The sequence below is a fragment of the Sus scrofa genome, chromosome 10, assembly GCF_054392235.1.
Source record: "Sus scrofa isolate SSC_HxYL_T2T_F1_AM1 chromosome 10, Sscrofa_HxYL_maternal_Yorkshire_Landrace_v2.0, whole genome shotgun sequence".
Lineage (NCBI taxonomy): Eukaryota > Metazoa > Chordata > Mammalia > Artiodactyla > Suidae > Sus > Sus scrofa.
In genome coordinates, this window is record NC_139392.1 from 59,064,370 (window position 1) to 59,083,679 (window position 19,310).

The window sequence follows — 19,310 nt, forward strand, 5'->3', positions numbered from 1 at the left end:
CATCCTGCCTGTGGAACACATAATATACCTGATGGTGCTCACCCGACAAGGGGCTTGTTCCTCATTTCCGGGTGATTCCCCTGAAGGCCAGCCTGTCTCATCTCCACAGTAAGTCTTGCAGGAAGGCCCAGAGACCAAACTTGGGCAGGTTTAAAGAGACCCCCCCGTCTTGGCCTGCCTTTGCAAACCAAAAACCAGGGCACAGCTCCTTCCCAGAATTTGAAGAAAGTACTGAAACAACAGAAAATGGTTAGGTCCCATTCCAATCCCAGCAAATCTCAGCAGGAAATCCTTCATCAACCACTCACCTCCACCCCTCCGTGAAAGAGCCCTTGGCAATAAAGAAATGATCACAGCAGGACATACCTTTTAGATTTTTATTAGTAGTTCTCTCTGAAGAATGAAAATAGTTAGCAAATTACATTAGATTCATCAAGACTGTATATCCTCTGTATTTAGATCTTTAATGATGTACAACATAATACAAAACAAAGAGACGGATTTCTATGACTAGGTGTTACTGTGTCATCCTAGAGCAAAGGGCTGGAGGGAGAGGCTGTTCTCCAGGGAGAACTGAGGTGGAGTTAGTGCTGAGTGACCAAATCACCGCCTGTTTTTTTCTTCCCCACTTGATGCACTGGGAAGGGGCCAATGATTTCTTAAAATGACAACTGTTCCTAGAACAAGGGGGCTCTAAAATCCTGGGTAGCAAACGACTGTGGTCTCAACCAGACCAAAAGAAACAGGCTGGGGCAGGAAAGTAATGCAATTGCCTAGCAGAAAAGGCAAACTAGGGCCCCAAGGGGAAAGGGCATTCTTTGCACCTCAGAGACATTGCAGAACCAGTGTAACACTAAGTGACATGAAGGGGGAAAAAAACAAAACCCTGGAAGAACCTCTCAATTGCACTCAACCTGGATTAGAGGTCAGTCCACCCTTGCAGAGGAGGAAAACATCTAGCCCCGAAGCAGCACTGAGTCTGGCCCTCCCACCCCTTCTCCCCAGCTCCTTCTGGCAGCTGGGGTGGGTTCCGGTTGAGGCCAAACAGACCCCAGAAAGACCAGAGAAGTCTCTCTGGAGGGCCAAGGTGGGAAGGACACTTCTCAAAATACAAATACATTTAATATGGAAGGAGCCAGGACAGTTCTGGGCACATGAGCCTGCCCAAATCTTTCCCACTTTCTCCCCAGCTCAGGGCCTCGGCTCATAGAGACCTGGCGAGCACCGTCTCCACACCTGACCTTCCACCCCCAAAAGAAAATCCAGAAGTGTACCCCTTCTCCTTCCCCACAGATGGGCTGCTCAGGGCCTCTGGCAGGGGTGGTTCCGTGGCAGGGCCTAGGCAAGGCCTATCTCAGCTGGCTCCCGCCCGAGCCATGAGGTCTTCCAAAGCATTGTCCTGGTCATTGTTGTGTAGGAGCAGAACTTCCTTAATGTCTTTCAGTTCAAAGCCCATTTCCTTAAATTTGCTCATTAACTGAAGAAACTCCATCATCTAAGGGAAAAAAGAGAGTAGACTCAAGAAAGAGTTCCAGCCACAGAAAATAGCTGAGTGGAGCAATGTGTGTGTAAGGGGACTGCTGGGGGAGTCTGCATCCTTCGCCAGAGCCTCATGAACCCCTCTGAGGTCCCCAAGCAAGCAGAGGAGGGCCATGGAGGAAGCCGGGGTGACAGGTGGGTGCCAATCAACCTCCAGAAGGTGTGCCCAGTCCCAACTCTAGCTGACCTTTACTCAGGTCCCACCCACTGTGGGCATCCGTGCTCCCACTCAGGAGGATACTGGTCTCAGAAAGGGCTGCCCTCCAGCAAGCAAGCCAGGTGAAGTGATGAGCAATCTCCCCCATCATCCCAAAGTATGCCTGCTTTTTTTTTTTTTTTTTTTTTTTTGGTGATGGTGATTTTACCCTTCCCTCCACTAGGCTTCTAGATAAGTCTTCAACCCAATTATCTGAGCCTAACACCCAAACTAGCCAAATGCCGTATGCACACAGGAGGTTCTGTGCTTCAACAACTTCTGCCCACAGTCAGTGGAAGGAATAAAGACTGTGGTCCAGGAGGACCCCCAGGACAGACGACTTTGTTCTTTCCGGAGGGTTCTTATAAAGCATGAGGTGCCTACCTTTTCCTCTGAACACTGATGCATTTCCAGAGCCTCTTCCACTAAAAGAGGGTCGAAGCCTTTCTCACAGAGCTGTCCATGTGCAAAGAGATAGTCGAGAATCTAAGGGAAGAAAAAGGTTTAGGCGTTCCCGTTGTGGCTCAGTGGTTAACGAATGTGACTAGCATCCATGAGGACGTGGGTTCAATCCCTGGGCTCGCTCAGTGGGTTAAGGATCCAGCATTGCCGTGAGCTGTGGTGTAGGTCACAGATGTGGCTGGATCTGGCGTTACTGTGGCTGTGGTGTAGACTGGCAGCTGTAGCTCCAATTCGACCCCTAGCCTGAGAACTTCCATATGCCATGGGTACAGCCCTGAAAAGAAAAAAGAAAAAGGCTTAATTAAGCATCTACCGCCCATCCTGACTGTGCTTCCCAAAAGTCTTATGCACAACCAACAAGTATGACATCTGCTCCCCAGCTTGGCTTAGAATCAAAAGAGGACTTGACTTTGTACTTTGAACTGTGTCCAACACAGCAGGACCCGTGTGACTACCTGCTGACAGGCACGCCCTTCTAAACATGAGTAGCCACTTTTCAAAGGCATTCCTGTCACAGCTGACCCACACCTCCCAGCCGACGTCAGTCCACAGCCCAGAAAGGAAAGTCTTCTGAGAAACCACCCAAGTCAGAAAGTGCCCCCCAAAATTTAGGAACTCCCTAGGCAACTCTGACAGAATAAACATTTCTGGAAGAAGACATCTGACATACCTCAAGCCTAGTGTGCCCTCCCAGGAGAAGCAGAGAAAGGAATTAACTGGGTAACTGTCAACAGCTCCAATATTCCCAGGGCATTCCCTCAGCCTGGGTCTCAGAGCAGCCCCCAAAGCAGACGTGCTGAGGCTGCTGGTTTCCCCAACAAAGCAGCCCGAGTGCCCCCAAACATAAGGACAATGGTGCTTTGAATCTGAGCAACTCTAGGACAGAGGCTGGCCCCCACTCCAGCTCCAGAGATGGGGGGATGACCCCCCATGCACACCTCCGCCACTGACCAATCACTCACCTGCTCGATATTCTCTCCTTTCTTCTTCATGGCTCTCAGGACACACTCATACGAGTAGCCCATGTTGACCACTGTCTCCACACACTGCCGCTCACTGGGGGACAGCGTCTGCAGTTCAGAATAAGCCTGGGGACAGCCGGGAGTATTGGGCACTTGTGACATTGAAAGATTAGGAGGTGTGATCTGGTGGTGGAGAAACCAGAAGATTAGAACAAGAAGACAGACCTGGGCTCCCAAAGATGTCCCTGAGGTGGCGCAATCCAGAGGCCTGTCATTTCTGACCTAATCAAGCTCGGGAGAGAAGTCTGCCTGGAAGTAAGGGCTAGGTTTCTGACCAGACATCCTGGAGAAGAATGAAGAGAGGTAGGGAGCTCTGGCTGTGGGAGAAAAGCTGGGATGACCCCTGCAAGCGTGGCTGTCCTCTGCCTTCATCCCACCCTGCAGAGTGAGGAAGCACCTCAAGAGCCAGATGCCCTTCCACACCCAACCCCCTGGGCTTCAGCTGGAGAAAGAAGTTCTGAAGACTGCCTGCAGGACTGATGCCCATGCTGGCTGCTATGGTTTCTCCCCAAGGCCCCGTTATCCCTTTCCTAGGCTGCTGTATCTGTGTCCTGGAGGGATCATTCACTTCAAATACCCCCATTCTGAGCTGACTCTCCCAGTACTGTCTATCCTCTGGGCTCAGCAGACTGCCAACGCCCTTCCCACACCTGCCCAGCTCAGCGCTTTGCCACCTTTGCCCCACACTGTGCACCATGCTTTGATTCCTTGCAACAGCCACTGTCCTTACAGAGCCAAAACTGAGGGACCACTACCCACTCCAGGCTGTGCTCTTAAGGCCCAGAATGTGGTCTCTAGGGCCCTGCCTCAATGGCACTGGCTGCAGGCAGCATACTCCCTACCACCAGACCAGACCTTGTTAACCCCTAGCCTGACTGGTGGTCAGATTCCCATGATTAAATCCTTCTCCCACTTCTGAAAATGAATCAGGCCCAAGGCAAAGACAACAGAACCTCCGTGGGAACAAAGTCACAAGCGTTTGACAGCTTGGCCTAGCTCCCAAGAAACAGGAAATATGTTTCCAGAATTTTTCCTTCTTCCCCCACCACCCCATTCTGCCCCAGGAAGCAGGGGGTCCACTATTCTAGAAAATGTTTAAAGTTATATAGCTATAACCAGATGCTCTCCTCCCAGTCAGCTGGGAAAAGCCATAACGGGTCTTAAAGCCTGTTGTTTGTTTAACCATCTCACCCATCACACTCTAGGCAGCCCATTCACGAGGCTCAGTCATTATGTTATAGGAGTCACGACAGGGCATGAGGACTGGGGTCAAACCATTCTGGCCACTTTGTAGGCCCCAAGACTGTATCTGTCTTTTCAGGGGCAGGCTCTACCTGGGCCAACAGCCAACAGCATTTTGGTCACACTACTGGCACAGTATTTATTACATACCGTATGCGCTCCTAGAAGTTAGGTGCCATATCACATGTATTTCTGAATACCCAGGACCTGGCTCTCAAACTTGAAACTTACAGAGCCTTGATCAACAGTTACTGAATAAATGGAGGTCTATTAGGATTTCAAAAGGGGGATTTTATTTAACACAGTAAACTGACACTAATTTTCCTCCCCTCCAAAGGCACTAAAATGATGATAAAACAATTAAAACCCTAACCTTTGATATCAAAGACAAAGAGGGAACAGCAGTGGACAACGTGTCAATGAAATTTTTAGAATGTGGAATGCTAATGGAGGCAGAGTAGCTGGCAGAGGCAGTGAAGTTAAAATGGAAACAGGAGGGTCAGTTCACCAGCCCCTGGAGACCCAGAAGCGGTTTGGCATTCGGAGGTAACACATGCTTTTGGGACAAGGCAAGGCACAAAAGAAGAGATCAGAGCAGACCTTCCCCACCTTCTGTAGGAAGGTCTAGTCTCTAGATAATGTGAACCAACATCAAAGCGGAGGACAATAGGCACCGCATATGGCTGAGACAGATGCAAGAGCCAGAGAGTCTACACAAGCCTTCCACACCTTCTTTGGCCCTAATGCAGAATTCTCTGGATAAACTGTAATAGCCCCCCAAGACCTTCTCATGTTGACAGTCTACAGCACCCTTCAAAGCCAACTACCCTTCAACCTATAGTAAATCTTAATGATCAGCAAGCACACCCTAATGTACACATTCCCCCACTTTTGCTTTTATTTTAATGCCTCACTCTTAAACATGAAAAGAAAGACACTAGCATAAGACACAAACCAAAAGAGGGAAAAAACAAAGCACTTGGAAATTTAAACTAAAGTGAAATTTTTATTTAAAAGATTTGAAAACTGAGCTGAGGAGTTCCCACTGTGGCAGAGCAGAAATGAAGCTGACTAGGAACCATGAGGTCGAGGATTCAACCTGGCCTCACTCAGTGGGTTAAGGATCTGGTGTTGTGGTGAGCTGTAGCTCTAATTCGACCCCTAGCATGGGGCAGCCCTAAAAAAAAAAGAAACCCAACCAACAAACAAACCAAAAAAACAAAAAACAAACGGAGCTAAGCCTTAGTTTGAAAGGATCAGGGAGGGCCAGGCACAATGAATGAACAAATCTCCAGAAATGAAGAAAAGATCCCAAAAGCTTATAGGAGTAGCAGTAGATATCAGAATGGTACAGTATAGCTAGAAATTACTGGAGCTTATACTTCAACATAAAGTATTTGAAAGTGTTTTGTTTTTTTTTTTTCTTTTTAAGGGAGCAATGTCTTAAAATTTTTAAAAGGAAAACAATCTTCAACTAAGCAATCTAAATCCAGCTAAACAATTATACACACAAGGGTAAAATTAAGACATTTTTGGATATTTAAGGACTCAAAAACAGACAGGTTAACCAACATATCTGAATGTAAATGAATGAGAAAATTATCATTAAGTTTCTGACAGCTCTTTTGGAGCATTTGGACAAAATTAGCAATAGGTACAAAGAAACTGCAGCATTTTTATTTTTTATTCTTTTTAGGACTACACCAGTGGAATATATAAGTTCCCGGGCTAGGGGTTGAATTGCAGCTGAAGCTGCCAGCCCATGCCACAGCTCACACCAATGCCAGATCCTTAACTCACTGAGAGAGGCCAGGGATCAAACCTGCATCCTCGTGGATACCAGTCGGCTTGATAACCCACTAAGCCACAACGGGAACACCCTAGATGCAGAATTTTTAGATGGGGGCAGTTAAACTATGAGAAACAAAAATGTACCCCCCAAAAATCATCATCACCACATCATCATCATCTTATCATCATCATGGTATACCACTTGACCTCAGCAATCAATATTTACCCAATCATAATGTGAACAATAACATTAACTGAACCAAAATTTGTGATATAAACATGATATAGAGGATATGGGAAGAAGATGGAGGAGGGGCTACTATAAGTAAATCCTCAATCACTGTAATAGGAAGTAAAAATTTATCTAAAATTGATAAATTTATTAGGAAAAGTAATACAAGCATCTTATTTAGAAATAGAGATAAATCCCAGGGAAAACAGCTAAAATTAAAAATGACTAAGGAAAGCCAAACTGGAACTCAGGAGAGGTGAGAAAGGGAACTGTTCTTTAATGTAAACCTTTTAAATTCTACTTAATGTAATTAACATGTGCTTGCATTACTTTGATAAAAATAAGCTTTTTTTTTTTTTTTTTGCTTTTTAGGGCCACACTCTCAGCGTATGGAAGTTCCCAGGCTACGGGCTGAATTGGAGCTACAGCTGCCAGTCTACACCACAGCAATGCCAGATCTGAGCCGCACCTCTGACCTAAACCTCAGCTCACAGCAACACCGGATCCTTAACCCAATGAGCGAGGCCAGGAATGGAACCTGTGTCCTCATGGATAGTAGTCGGGTTGTTTCCCCTGTGCCACAGCAGGAACTTCAGTAAGTTCATTTTTTAAAATCTAGAGATGGAGGAATGTAAGTATTAAAGCAATGGCAACATGACAAATGATCCAACAGATTCAAACACTGAAAAGCTAAAGGAGTCTATATATATAGAAATTATTTAAGTACTAACAAATGATATAGTAATCCTGGTCTATTATTAAAGTTAGAACCCTGTGGAGTTCTCCATAGCACCATTCATCAAGTACAAGTTTATAAGAATGTTCAAAAGTAAGTTATACGTTCTCTTAAATTTTATAATTCAGAGTTTTAAGAACTCAATTCGTCCTTGGTAAAGCTTTTCTGTTCTTCGTTTTAATTTATACTTTATTTTCATTCTAGGAGAAACAAAGAGGTCAGGGCCAGGTAATAATGATGATTAAAGGACTTTGTGTAATAAACTTTGGGAAATACCACTAAGGTTAAAAAAAACGGCCAAAGGGTCTAAGTAACACATTCTAAACTCATCCTGCCCTTTTCCATTTGTGGTAGATTAAAACAAGTCACAAATTCTTTGCAGGTCCTTCCATCAAGAGATAGAATTTATTTTTCCTGTTGTAGTATCTAGGCTGGCCTGTGACACATTCTGGCTGACAGAATACTGTAGAAGTGACACTGACACTGTGTGACTTCCACGCCAAGTCCTCAAGAGCCCTTGCAGCTTCTGTCATGCTTGGGGAACTCTTCTGCTACCGTGTGAAGAACCCCAGCCAACAGCCATCATCAAAACCAGACACATGAGGGAAGCCATCTGAGACCACTTAACCCCAGGGGCACCACCAGATGACTGCAGCCCTATGAGGAGGGTCTCAGGTGAGACCAGCATCATCTAACTAGGCCCAGCCCAAGTACTGGACTCACAGAACTGTGAGCAAATAAAACAGTAACTTTTTGACAACACAGTGGTAGATAAACTGCAACCCCAATAGCTTCCATGCCTTTTAAAATACTGTATCTTTGCCTGAAAGGTTCCCAACTCCCCCTGCCTACTAAAATGAGTCACGCCATTCTTTCAAGGGAGCTCAAGAGGGGATTAAGATGGCAGAGTAGAAGGACTGGAGCTCACCTTCTCTCATAAAAGCAACAAAACTACAACCAACTGCTGAACAAACCTTCAACCAAATAGACTGCAAACGATCAAAAAAGATATCCTACTACAGAAGACAGGAGGCCACATTGAGACAGCAGGAGGGTTGATTATGTGATACAGGCAAATCCATACTTCCACAGACTGGAAAGTAACTATGTGGCAAAGGCTCACCCACAGAGTGAGTGTTCTGAGCCCCACATCAGTTTCCCACACCTGGGGATCTGGCATAGGGAGGAGGAGCCCCTGAAGCATTTGGCACTGAGGGCCAGCAGGGCTTGTGCGCAGGAGCTCCACTCTTGGAAGGTGCATACAAGCTTTCATGCGCACTGCTCCCAGGGCAAAGCAGAGACTCCACAGGAATCTGGGTCAGACCTGCCTGCAGTCCTTGGAGGATCTCCTGGGTAAACAGGGTGACTGTGGCATTGTGGGGGAAGGACACTGGAGGCAAAGTTCTCAGGAATAATCATCAGCATGACCTCCTCTAAAGCTGGCCATTTGGGAAAAATCTGGCCCTACCCATCAGGACTGAGAAGCCCCAGGCCAAACAACAAACCGGGTGGGAACACAGCACCACCCATCAGCTAATAGGCTGCCTAAAAACCCCTGAGGCACAGAGCTGCCTCTAATCTCACACAAAGCCCCACCCACCAGAGGGATAAGAATTAGCTCCACCTACCAGTGGGCAGGCACCAATCCTTCCCATCAGGAAACCTACAGCAAGCCCCCATATGAACTTCAGCCACAAGGGAGGCAGACAGCAGAAACAAGAGAGGCCACAAACCCTATCCTCTGCAAAATGGAGACCATACCCAAAATCTACACAAAATGAAAAGGCAGAGAAATATGACTCAGATAAGGGATCCAAAAAAAAAAAAAAAAAAACCAGAAAATGAGCTAAGTGATCTCAAGACTACAAACCTCCATGAAAAAGCCTTTGGACTAATGATAGTAAAGATGATTCAAGATCTTGGAAATAAACTGGAACCAAAGACTGATAAATTACAAGAAACACTGAGCGAAGAAATAGAAGAGTTAAGGGTTAAGCAGGCAGAGGAGTTCCCATTGTGGCTTCATGGAAACATATCTGACTAGTATCCATGAGTATGCAGGTTTGACCCCTGGCCTTACTCAGTGGGTTGAGGATCTGGCATTGCTGTGAGCTGTGGTGTAGGTTGCAGACACAGCTCAGAACTGGCTTTGCTGTGGCTATAGCATAGGCCAGTGGCTACAGCTCCAATTTGACCCCTAGCCTGTGAACCATCATGTGCTGTGGGTGCAGACCTAAAAAGACAAAAAAAAAAAGATGAAGGCAGAGATGCAAAATACAATAACTGAAATTAAAAGTTCACTAGAGGGGAACAGTAAGCAGAATAAAAGAGGCAGAAGAACAAATAAGCAAAGTGGAAGACAGACTAGTGGAAATCACTGACAAGGAACAGAAAAGAGAAAAAAAGATTGAAAAGAAATGAAGACAGTCTAAGAGAACTCTGGGACAACATTAAACTCACCAGCATCCATATTATAGGGGTGCCAGAAGGAAAAGAGAGAAAGGGCCAGAGAAACTATCTGAAGAGATAATAGCCAAAAATTTCCTTAATATGGGAAAGGAATCACTCACTCAAATCCAGGAAGCAAAACAAGTACCATATAAATTAAACCCAAAGAGGAACACCATGGCCAAGTGGTTTATAAGTGGTGGTTAGCAGAACATGCATTAGCAAAGAGAACCAAGGTGCAAACCTAGGCATGCCTTTTGGGGAAGCACAGTGAGGATTCTCTGGAATGCTATGCATAGATAGCTAACTCAAATGCTAATGATTGTTATGTGCCTAAAGGTCAGAGTAAAAGCTTAACCTTCTACCAGCTAAGTGGCTTTTAAAATAAAAAAAGAACTTATAAAATAGTAAACAAACCCTATATCCTCCACCCATAGCCCCTCCTCACTTGATGTCATCCTAGAGAGCACAATAAAAGCAGTGTGGTTTCTTGAGGCAGTGCTCTTGGTCCCTGAGACCTTGAGTCCCCCGGTTCCCACCTTTATTTAAGATAAATGTCTGTCTTGTTTTATGTTAACTTTTTTCCTTAAGTTTCACAGCACCCATTCTTCAGCCCCATCCTGCTGAGCTGGTCTCAGCAGAAAACTACAGAAAAGATGAGTGAAACCAAAAGCTGGCTCTCTGAAAAGATCAACAAAAGAAACCTTCAGCCAGACTTATCAAGAAAAAAAAGAGAGGACTCAAATCAATAAAATTAGAAATGAGAAAGAAGTTAAAAAGGACATCACAGAAATATAAAGGATAAGAGACTAATACAAACAACTACATGACAATAAAATGGACAACCTAGAAGAAATGGATAAATTCTTAAAAAGTACAACCTTCCGGAGTTCCCGTCGTGGCGCAATGGTTAACGAATCCGACTGGGAACCATAAGGTTGCGGGTTCGGTCCCTGCCCTTGCTCAGTGGGTTAAGGATCTGGCGTTGCCGTGAGCTGTGGTGTAGGTTGCAGATGCGGCTCAGATCCCGTGTTGCTGTGGCTCTGGTGTAGGCCGGTGGCTACACCTCCGACTAGACCCCTAGCCTGGGAATCTCCATATGCCGTGGGAGCGGCCCAAGAAATAGCAAAAAGACAAAAAAAAAAAAAAAAAAAAAAAAAAGTACAACCTTCCAAGACTAAACCAAGATGAATGGACCAATCACAAGTACTGAAATTGAAACTGCGATTAAAAAACTTCCAACAGGGAATGCCAGTTGTGGCAGAGAAGAAACAAATCTGACTACTATCCATGAGGATGCAGGTTCAATCCCTGGCCTCAATCAGTGGTTCAGGGATCCCGAGCTGCCATGAGCTATGGCTTAAGCTGGCAGCTGTAGCTCTGACCCAACCCCTAGCCTGGAACTTCCATGTGCCCTGGGTGTGGCCCTTAAAAAAAAAAAAAAGAAAAAAGCGAAAACAAAAAACTTCCAACAAACAAAAGTCCAGGATCAGATGGCTTCACACAAGAATTCTATCAAAAACTTAGAAAAGAACAAAAAAAAATTTAGAGACACATTAACACCTATCCTTCTGAAACTATCCCAAAAAACTGCAGAGGAAGCAACACTCCCCAACGCATTCTATGAAGCCACCATCACCCTGATACCAAAACCAGACAAAGACACCACAAAAAAATTACAGGCCAATATCACTGATGAACATAGGTGCAAAAATCCTCAGCAATATACTAGCAAACCAAATCCAGCAATACGGTAAAAAGATCATACACTGTGATCAAGTGGGATTTATCCCACGATGCAAGGATTTTCAATATCCACAAATCAATCAACACATTAATAAACAGAAGTGTAAAAACCATATGATCCTCTTGATAGATGCAGAAAAAGTTTTTAACAAAACCCAACACCCATTTCTGATTTAAAAAAAAAAAAAAAAAAAAAACCCTCTAGAAAGTGGGCATACAGGGAACCTATCTCAAAATGATAAACGCCGTACATAACAAACCCATAGCTTAACAGCATTCTTTTTTTTTTTTTTTTTTTTTTTTTATCTTTTGTCTTTTTAGGGCCTTGCCCATGGTGTATAAAGGTTCCCAGGCTAGGGGTCCAATGAGAGCTGAAGCCACAGGCCTACACCACAGCCACAGCAATGCTGGAGCCAAGCTGCCTCTGCAACCTACACCACAGCTCACAGCAACATGAGATCCTTAACCCACGGAGCAAGGCCAGGGATTGAACCTGCATCCTCACGGATGCTAGTTGGGTTTGCTAACTGCTGAGCCATGATGGGAACTCCACTAATATCATTCTCAATGGTGAAAAGCTGAAAGAATTACCACTAAGCTCAGAGTCAAGACAAGTATGTCTACTCTTGCCAGCATGATTCAGCATAGTTTTGGAAGTCCTAGCAATGGCAATCACAGAAGAAAAAGAAAGAAAAGGAATCCAAATTGGAAAGGAAGGAAAAACTAAAACTATCACTGTTTGCAGACAACATGATACTATACTAGAAAATCCTAAAGACGCTACCAGAAAACTGTTAGAGGTCATCAATGAATTTGGTAAAGTTTCAGGATACAAAATTAATACAAAGAAATCAACTGCATTTCTATATACTAACAATGAAAGATCAGAAAGAGAAATAGGGAAACAATCCCATTTAGCAACACATCACAAAGCATAAAATACCTAGAAATAAACCTACCTAAAAGAGACAAAAGACCTGTACTCCAAAAACTGTAAGACACTGATGAAAGAAATCAGGGAGTTCCCATGGTGGCAAAGTGGTTAATGAATCCAACTAGGAACCATGAGGTTGCAGGTTCGATCCATGGCCTTGCTCAGTGGATTGGGACCCAGCATTGCCGTGAGCTGTCGTGTAGATTGCAGATGCGACTTGGATCCCGTGTTGTTGTGGCTCTGACGTAGGCTGGCGGCTACAGCTCCAATGAGACCCCTAGCCTTAGAACCTCCATATGCCATGGGAGCAGCCCAAGAAACAGCAAAAAGACAAAAAAAAAAAAAAAAAGAAAAAAGAAAGAAAAAAAGAAATCAAAGATGACACAAACAGATGGAAAGTTATACCATGCTCTTGGATTGGAAGAATCAATACTATTCAAAATGACTATACTGCCAAAGGCAATCTACAGTTTCAATGCAATTCCTATGAAATTACCAATGGCATTTTTCACAGAACTAGAACAAAATATCTCTTAAAGTTTGTTTAGAAGCACAAAAGACCCAGAATAGCCAAAGACATCCTGAAAAAGAAAAATGGAGCTGGAGGAATCAGGCTCCTTGTTTTCAGACTATACTATAAAGTTACAGTCATCAGAACAGTATGGTACTGGCAAAAAAATAGAAATATATATCAGTAGAACTGGAGAGAAAGCCCAGAATTAAACCCACACACCTACAGTCAACTAATCTACAACGGAGGCAAGAATATAAAATGGAGAAAAGACTGTCCCTTCAATAAGTGGTGCTGGGAAAACTGGACAGCCACATGTAAAACAAGGAAATCAGAATGCTCCCTAACACCATACACAAAAATAAACTCAAAATGGAATAAAGACCTAAATATAAGACCAGACACTACAAAACTCTTAGAGGAAAACATAGGCCAAACACTCTCCAACATAGAGCACAGCAGTATCTTCTCAGATCCACCTCCTAGAGTAATGACAATAAGAACAAAAGCAAACAAATGGGACTTAAACTTAAAAGTTTCTGCACAGCAAAGGAAACACTAAACAAAAAGAAAAGACAACCCACAGAATGGGAGAAAATCTTTGCAAATGAAGCAACTGACAAGGGATTAATCTCCAAAGTATAGAAACACCTCCAGCAGCTCAATACCAAAAAAAACAAACAACCCCATCAAAAAATGGGCAGAAGATCTGAACAGACAATTCTCCAAAGAAGACATACAGATGGCCAAAAAACACATGAAAAGATGTTCAATATCACTAATTATTAGAGAAATGCAATCAAAACTACTATGAGGTACCACCTTACACCAGGCAGAATGGCCATCATCAAAAAGTCTGCAAACAATAAATACTAGAGAGAGTGTGGAGAAAAGGTAACCCTATTACATTGTTGGTGGGAATGTAAATTGGTGCAACCTCTATAGAAAACAGTGTGGGGATTCCTCAAGAAACTAAAAATGGAATTACCATTTGATCCAGCAATTCCACTTCTGGGCATCTAGTCAGAGAAAACCATGACTTGAAAAGATACATGTATCCCAATGCTCACTGCAGCACTATATATAACAGTCAAGACATGGAAGCAACCTAAATGTCCACTGACAGAATTGGATAAAGAAGATGTGGTACATATGCACAATGGAATATTAGTCATAAAAAGGAATGAAATAAATCTGCAGCAACATGCATGGACCTAGAAATTATCATGTTAAGTAAAGTTAGACAGTGAGCCACAAACGTCATATGCTATCACTTTTATGTGGAATCTAAAAAAAAAGATAAAATTAACTTCTTTGCAGAACAGAAACTGACTAGCAGACTCTGAAAAACTTATGGTTACCAAAGGAGACAGGTTGTGGTGAGAAGGATGGGCTGGGGGTTCAAAATGTAAATGTTGTAAAACTGGGTTATGATGATGGCTATACAACTATAAATATAATAAAATTCACTGAGTTTTTAAAAAAAACTATTTAATTATTTAAAATAAAATTTAAGAGGAGGAGTTCCTGTCATGGCGCAGTGGTTAACGAATCGGACTAGGAACCATGAGGTTGCGGGTTTGGTCCCTGCCCTTGCTCAGGGGGTTAACGATCTGGCGTTGCCGTGAGCTGTGGTGTAGGTTGCAGACTCGGCTCAGATCCCGCGTTGCTGTGGCTCTGGCATAGGCTGGCAGCTACAGCTCCGATTAGACCTCTAGCCTGGGAACCTCCATATGCCGCAGGAGCGGCCCAAGAAATGGCAAAAAGACAAAAAAAAAAAAAAAAGTTTTTTTAAGAGCAAACTGGCACTACTCATATGCTTCATGGCCATGATTCGTTAATTGAGAACTCAAAAGTATACGGGAAGCAGGAATATTCTACCAAAGTAACTGTGAAAGAATGGGGAATGTCTATCCTTACCTGGAGAAAGAGAACCCAAAGACAGAACTGAGCCTAACCACAGCAAGGCCCCTTGAAGGGCTGAGAGGCAGTGGGAAGAGAACTGGCTATGGTTGGGTCAGGAAGTTCCAAGCTGGACACATCACAAGATTATTCCTCTCAAGATGACCCTATGGAGTCCTCAATTTCTAAGATGTGTTTATATAAACAGTACAACATGAAATCAAAATCTGAAAAATGAAACCCAAACCCTGGGCCTGAAAGCCAACAAAAAGCAATTCCAGGAACACCTTCCTATGAGTTCCTATGTGAAAGGTGTATACAGCTGACCACCACCACCACACCTCTCTGCCTTAAATCACTATCTTGGAGAGAAGTGCTTCTGTCACTGAAAAAGTTTCTTCCTGTGGGCCTCAAGGACTCACACTAAGAGACAGGGCCAGGATGGAAACTAGGCTTTGTACCCTGGGGGAAAGAGTCAAGACTTTCTTAAAAAATCACCAAAACTCCCTGCTGTTTATATCTGCCCCCCTGAAGGTAGCAAGTCCCCAGGCCAGAATAAAGAATACCCTAAAATGAGCCCAAAAGAAACTCCACAATCAGAATGAAGAGAGCTCTGGTTTGAGAAACGCCCTCTGCAATTAGTTCACCGGCTTTGGTCTTTAAATGGTTTACTCGAACACTCTTTCGGTTGATGCGGGGGCAGGGACAGAGGGGTCCACTGAGGATCCCTAACCTTTCACAGTACTTCCAATTTCTCTAAAGCATACAATGAGTTACAAAGAGGAATATCCTGCTAACCAGAGCCCCACCACAAACCAGGAGGAATGAGGACAGGCCTACCTACCCTAGAGATTAGGCACTCTATGGAGTTTATCTGGCCAAGGTCCACAGCAGTTTACTGGCAGCAGTAAGCTGACAATGGAAGCACTCACACAGAGACAATCATTTACCAAGAATGTCACTGCTAGGACCTTGCATTCCTTGTAAGGCAGGGGGAGGTTCATCTTTTCTACCAGCTAATAGCAGGCTTATTATGGTCTCTGAGAGATATCCCACCAGTACAATCAGCCTCCCTTCTGGCTCTAAATACTATCTTGATACGCTATCACTTAAAAAAAAAAGGTTCTTGGACTTCTCTGATTTCTATTATTTATTTATTTATCTGTCTTTTTAGGGCCACACCTGTGACATATGGAGGTTCCCAGGCTAAGGGTTCAATAGGAACTGTAGCTGCTGGACTGTGCCACAGCCACAGCAATACAAGATCCTCAACCCACTAAGCAGGGTTAGGGATCAAACCCACATCCTCAGGGATTACACTGGTTAACCGCTGAGCCACAATGCGAACTCCCTGATTTCTATTTTATAATGCAATAATGTATTGTTCTGTGCTGCTGAAACAATCACATCAAATAAAGTAACTTCCCTGTATATCCACTTTTGTATGTGACAAAATCAGATTTTCTTCAACATGAGACAAGTTACAACTTTTCTATCAATCTACCCTTTAACACTAAATGTGAGTTCCAACCTTCTCCTTTGGAGAAAAGGGCACAATTCTGAGCAGTAACAAAATAAAAGAGTTCCCATTTTGACTCAGCGGTAACAAACCCGACTAGTATCCACAAGAATGTGGGTTTGATCCTTGGCCTCACTCAGTGGGTTAAGGATCCAGCATTGCCATGAGATGCGGTATAGGTCACTGATGTGGTTCAACTCTGGTGTTGCTATGGTGTAGGCCTGTAATCACAGCTCAGATTCAAGCCCTAGCCTGGGAATTTCCCTGTGCTGTGGTGAGGCCCTTAAAAAAAAAAAAAAAAAAAAAAAAAAAACGAAAAAGAAAAAGAATTGTGGGATTAAAACCTATAGGTTTAAAAATGACAAATCTCCACCTTCTGCCTGAACTTCCAAAACAAATTATGCCCCAGTTACTAAAGTACCACGGAGGAATTCCCCTCATGGCACAGCTGAAACAAATCTGACTAGGAACCATGAGGTTGCGGGTACACTCCCTGGCCTCACTCAACAGGTTAAGGATTCGGCGTTGCCGTGAGCTGTGGCGTAGGTCGAAAACGTGGCTCGGATCTGGCACTGCTGTGGCCCTGGCATAGGCTGGCAGCAACAGGTCCGATTAGACCCCTAGCCTGGGAACCTCCATATGCCATGGGTGTAGCCCTAAAAAGAGACAAAAAAAAAAAAATAAAATAAAATAAAGTACCACCGAGGCTAAAGAAACAACCCCAAATAGTCAAACCATGGAACACACAAGAACCAAACTTCAGGGCAGAAGGAGATGGAGAGGAGAAGGCAGGGAGAAGACAGAAGATATAAGCAACTTTCAAAAAATTAAGAAAGGTCATAGGAAAAAGTCAAAAGGTACAATGAAAGCAAGCCTTTAAAAAGTACAAACACAAGAAGACATGGCTGCACAGAAGAAAAAAAAGTGATTTGGCAAGAAAACATCATTCACATGATACACATTATCTTTCTGAAGAAAAAGACCAAAAAGATGCAGGGAGGAACAATTAACCAAATCAGGTGCAAAATTAATAATCCCTGTCCCCAGAAAAATAACCAGAATTACATACACCTAATGTAAGCAAGGTCAACTTGGTCATGCCCCATCCTGCCTTAAACCTTGAAAAGAAGAATGTGAGAGTGGCAACTGCTAGGTAGAATTTAGAATCTATGGAGTTTTAATTTGGGGGGCTTTAAAAGGCTTAAAGAGTTCCTGTTGTGGCTCAGTAGGTTAAGCACCCAACACAGTGTCCATGAGGATGCAGGTTCCATCCCTGCCCCTCACTCAGTGGGTTAAGGATCCTGCGCTGCTACAAGCTGCAGTGTACATTGCAGATGTGGCTCGGATCTGGCACTGCTGTGGCTGTGGTGTGGACTGCAGCTATAACTCCAATTTGACCCCCAGACCAAGAACTTCCATGTACAGCCATTAAAAAAAAAAAAAGAAAGGCTTACCATGGGACCTGTATTTGGAGGTGATGATTCTTCTGTGCACATAGACAAGACAGAGAGGGAAGGCATCTGGGAAGGGGCTGGGGTTGGCACCTCTGTGCCACTGTCCAAGTTCAAAGCTGAAAGCCCAAGAGTATGATGCCCATTGAGCTCACTGGCACTGCTTTGGGTGGAAGGCTTTAGGGAATTCCGGAGCGTGCCACTGCGGAGGCAGGATGTGCTATGGAAAGTGCTTGCCATCTTGGCTGTCTTCTGACTGCTGTCATCAGAGTCAAGTTTAGGGAACGACAGAGACTTGATATTGCTTACTGCAGGGATAGGGGGGAGGGACACTTTGGAAGACAGCGACATCTTTTCACAGTTGCCCAACTGTGGTAAGGTTACAAAGCCATTGGGTTTGTGAAGAGGCTTGAAATCTAGGGTTGCCCGCTCCAGGGATGCCAGGACCTCCTCATCCTGTAACACTGACCCTGAGCCGCCTCTAGGCAAGTTACTGTCCAACAACTGAGCCATGATGGGTCCAGTGGTTCCTACCAGAATGTTTCTCAGCTCCTCCTTCTCATCAATAGTTTTTAACTCCAGATTATCAAATGGGTCTTCCTCACACTCGAAATCAGCAGGATTGAAATCTGCCTTTGTGTGGGGAGGGCTGAGAACTTTCTGTTTCGTGGCACTGCTGCTGACCCGAGTTGGGGTGAGGATGCTGTTGTGCTGTAAGCTGGCAAGGATGGGATTGATAGGAGGTGGCATTATGGCTGCACCGGGAGTCTTGGAGAAGCTCAGTTTGCTGTCTCCCTCTGGGCCACTCTTAGAATTCACTTTAGCTTCTGCTTCCTCAGCCTTGCGTTCTGCTTCCCATTGGGCCTCTTGGATTTTCTTAATATCTTCAGCCCACTCAATGGTTTTCTTTTCCAAAGAGAAGTCATACTGCAAAGGTATATCAGAGAAAGGTGTGAAACCAGGTAGCTGCCCCTCCCCTGCTCAGTCCTCCCCATCCAATTCACTTCTTCCTCACTCTACTACAAGAGAACGAGGCAAAATAGTATTCGATCCCCACTTAGGAAAACTAAGGTTTCTAAATTATATGATTTAATCAAAATATGTTCCTTGGTTACTTCTAGAAATGAACTAGAAAGAGCTCCCTCCACCTCTAAACCAGGTCAAATGTATCTTGCCACCTACCTTACCTCTTCCCCCCTCAAGCCATTTCCCTTCCTAGATTTCTTCTTTGGTGGCTCAGGCAGAATTCAGCCACCTCCTTTATAAAACTTTCCTGATGGCCCATTCCTCTCTCTGAACTCTCACATAGCATCTGTCTCTATCATTTGATGATGAGCACATGTGGCCACATATAGCTTTAATCTTTCTCTAAACATTCCCCCAACACTGTTACAAGCCTCTTGTGGGCAGCAGCTGGGCTTTAGACCTTCTAAAAGTCTCCACTATCTAGCACAATACCCTAAATAGATCCTGTGCTCAATAATAACAACAGCTTCTAATAAGGAGCACTTACAAGGTGCCATGCATGATCCTAAGCATTTTCAATGTATTAACTCTCTAGATTTTCTCAACAATCCAC

General features: G+C 44.1%; 1 protein-coding gene across 11 annotated transcripts in view; it reads right to left on the reverse strand.

Moving 5' to 3' along the window:
- Positions 1–363: 363 nt before the first annotated feature.
- UBAP1 (ubiquitin associated protein 1) overlaps positions 364–19,310 on the reverse strand; it is a 74,330-nt gene continuing 55,383 nt past the window's right edge. For 8 of the 11 annotated variants that reach the window (XM_021064046.2, XM_021064048.2, NM_001267841.1 and 5 more), the window contains 4 exon segments: positions 17,735–18,658; positions 3,160–3,342; positions 2,120–2,221; positions 364–1,495 (listed from right to left, as the gene is read on the reverse strand). In XM_021064046.2, the coding sequence (XP_020919705.1) occupies positions 1,355–1,495; positions 2,120–2,221; positions 3,160–3,342; positions 17,735–18,658 (1,350 nt within the window). In that variant the 3' untranslated portion in view covers positions 364–1,354. 11 annotated transcript variants of the gene reach the window in all.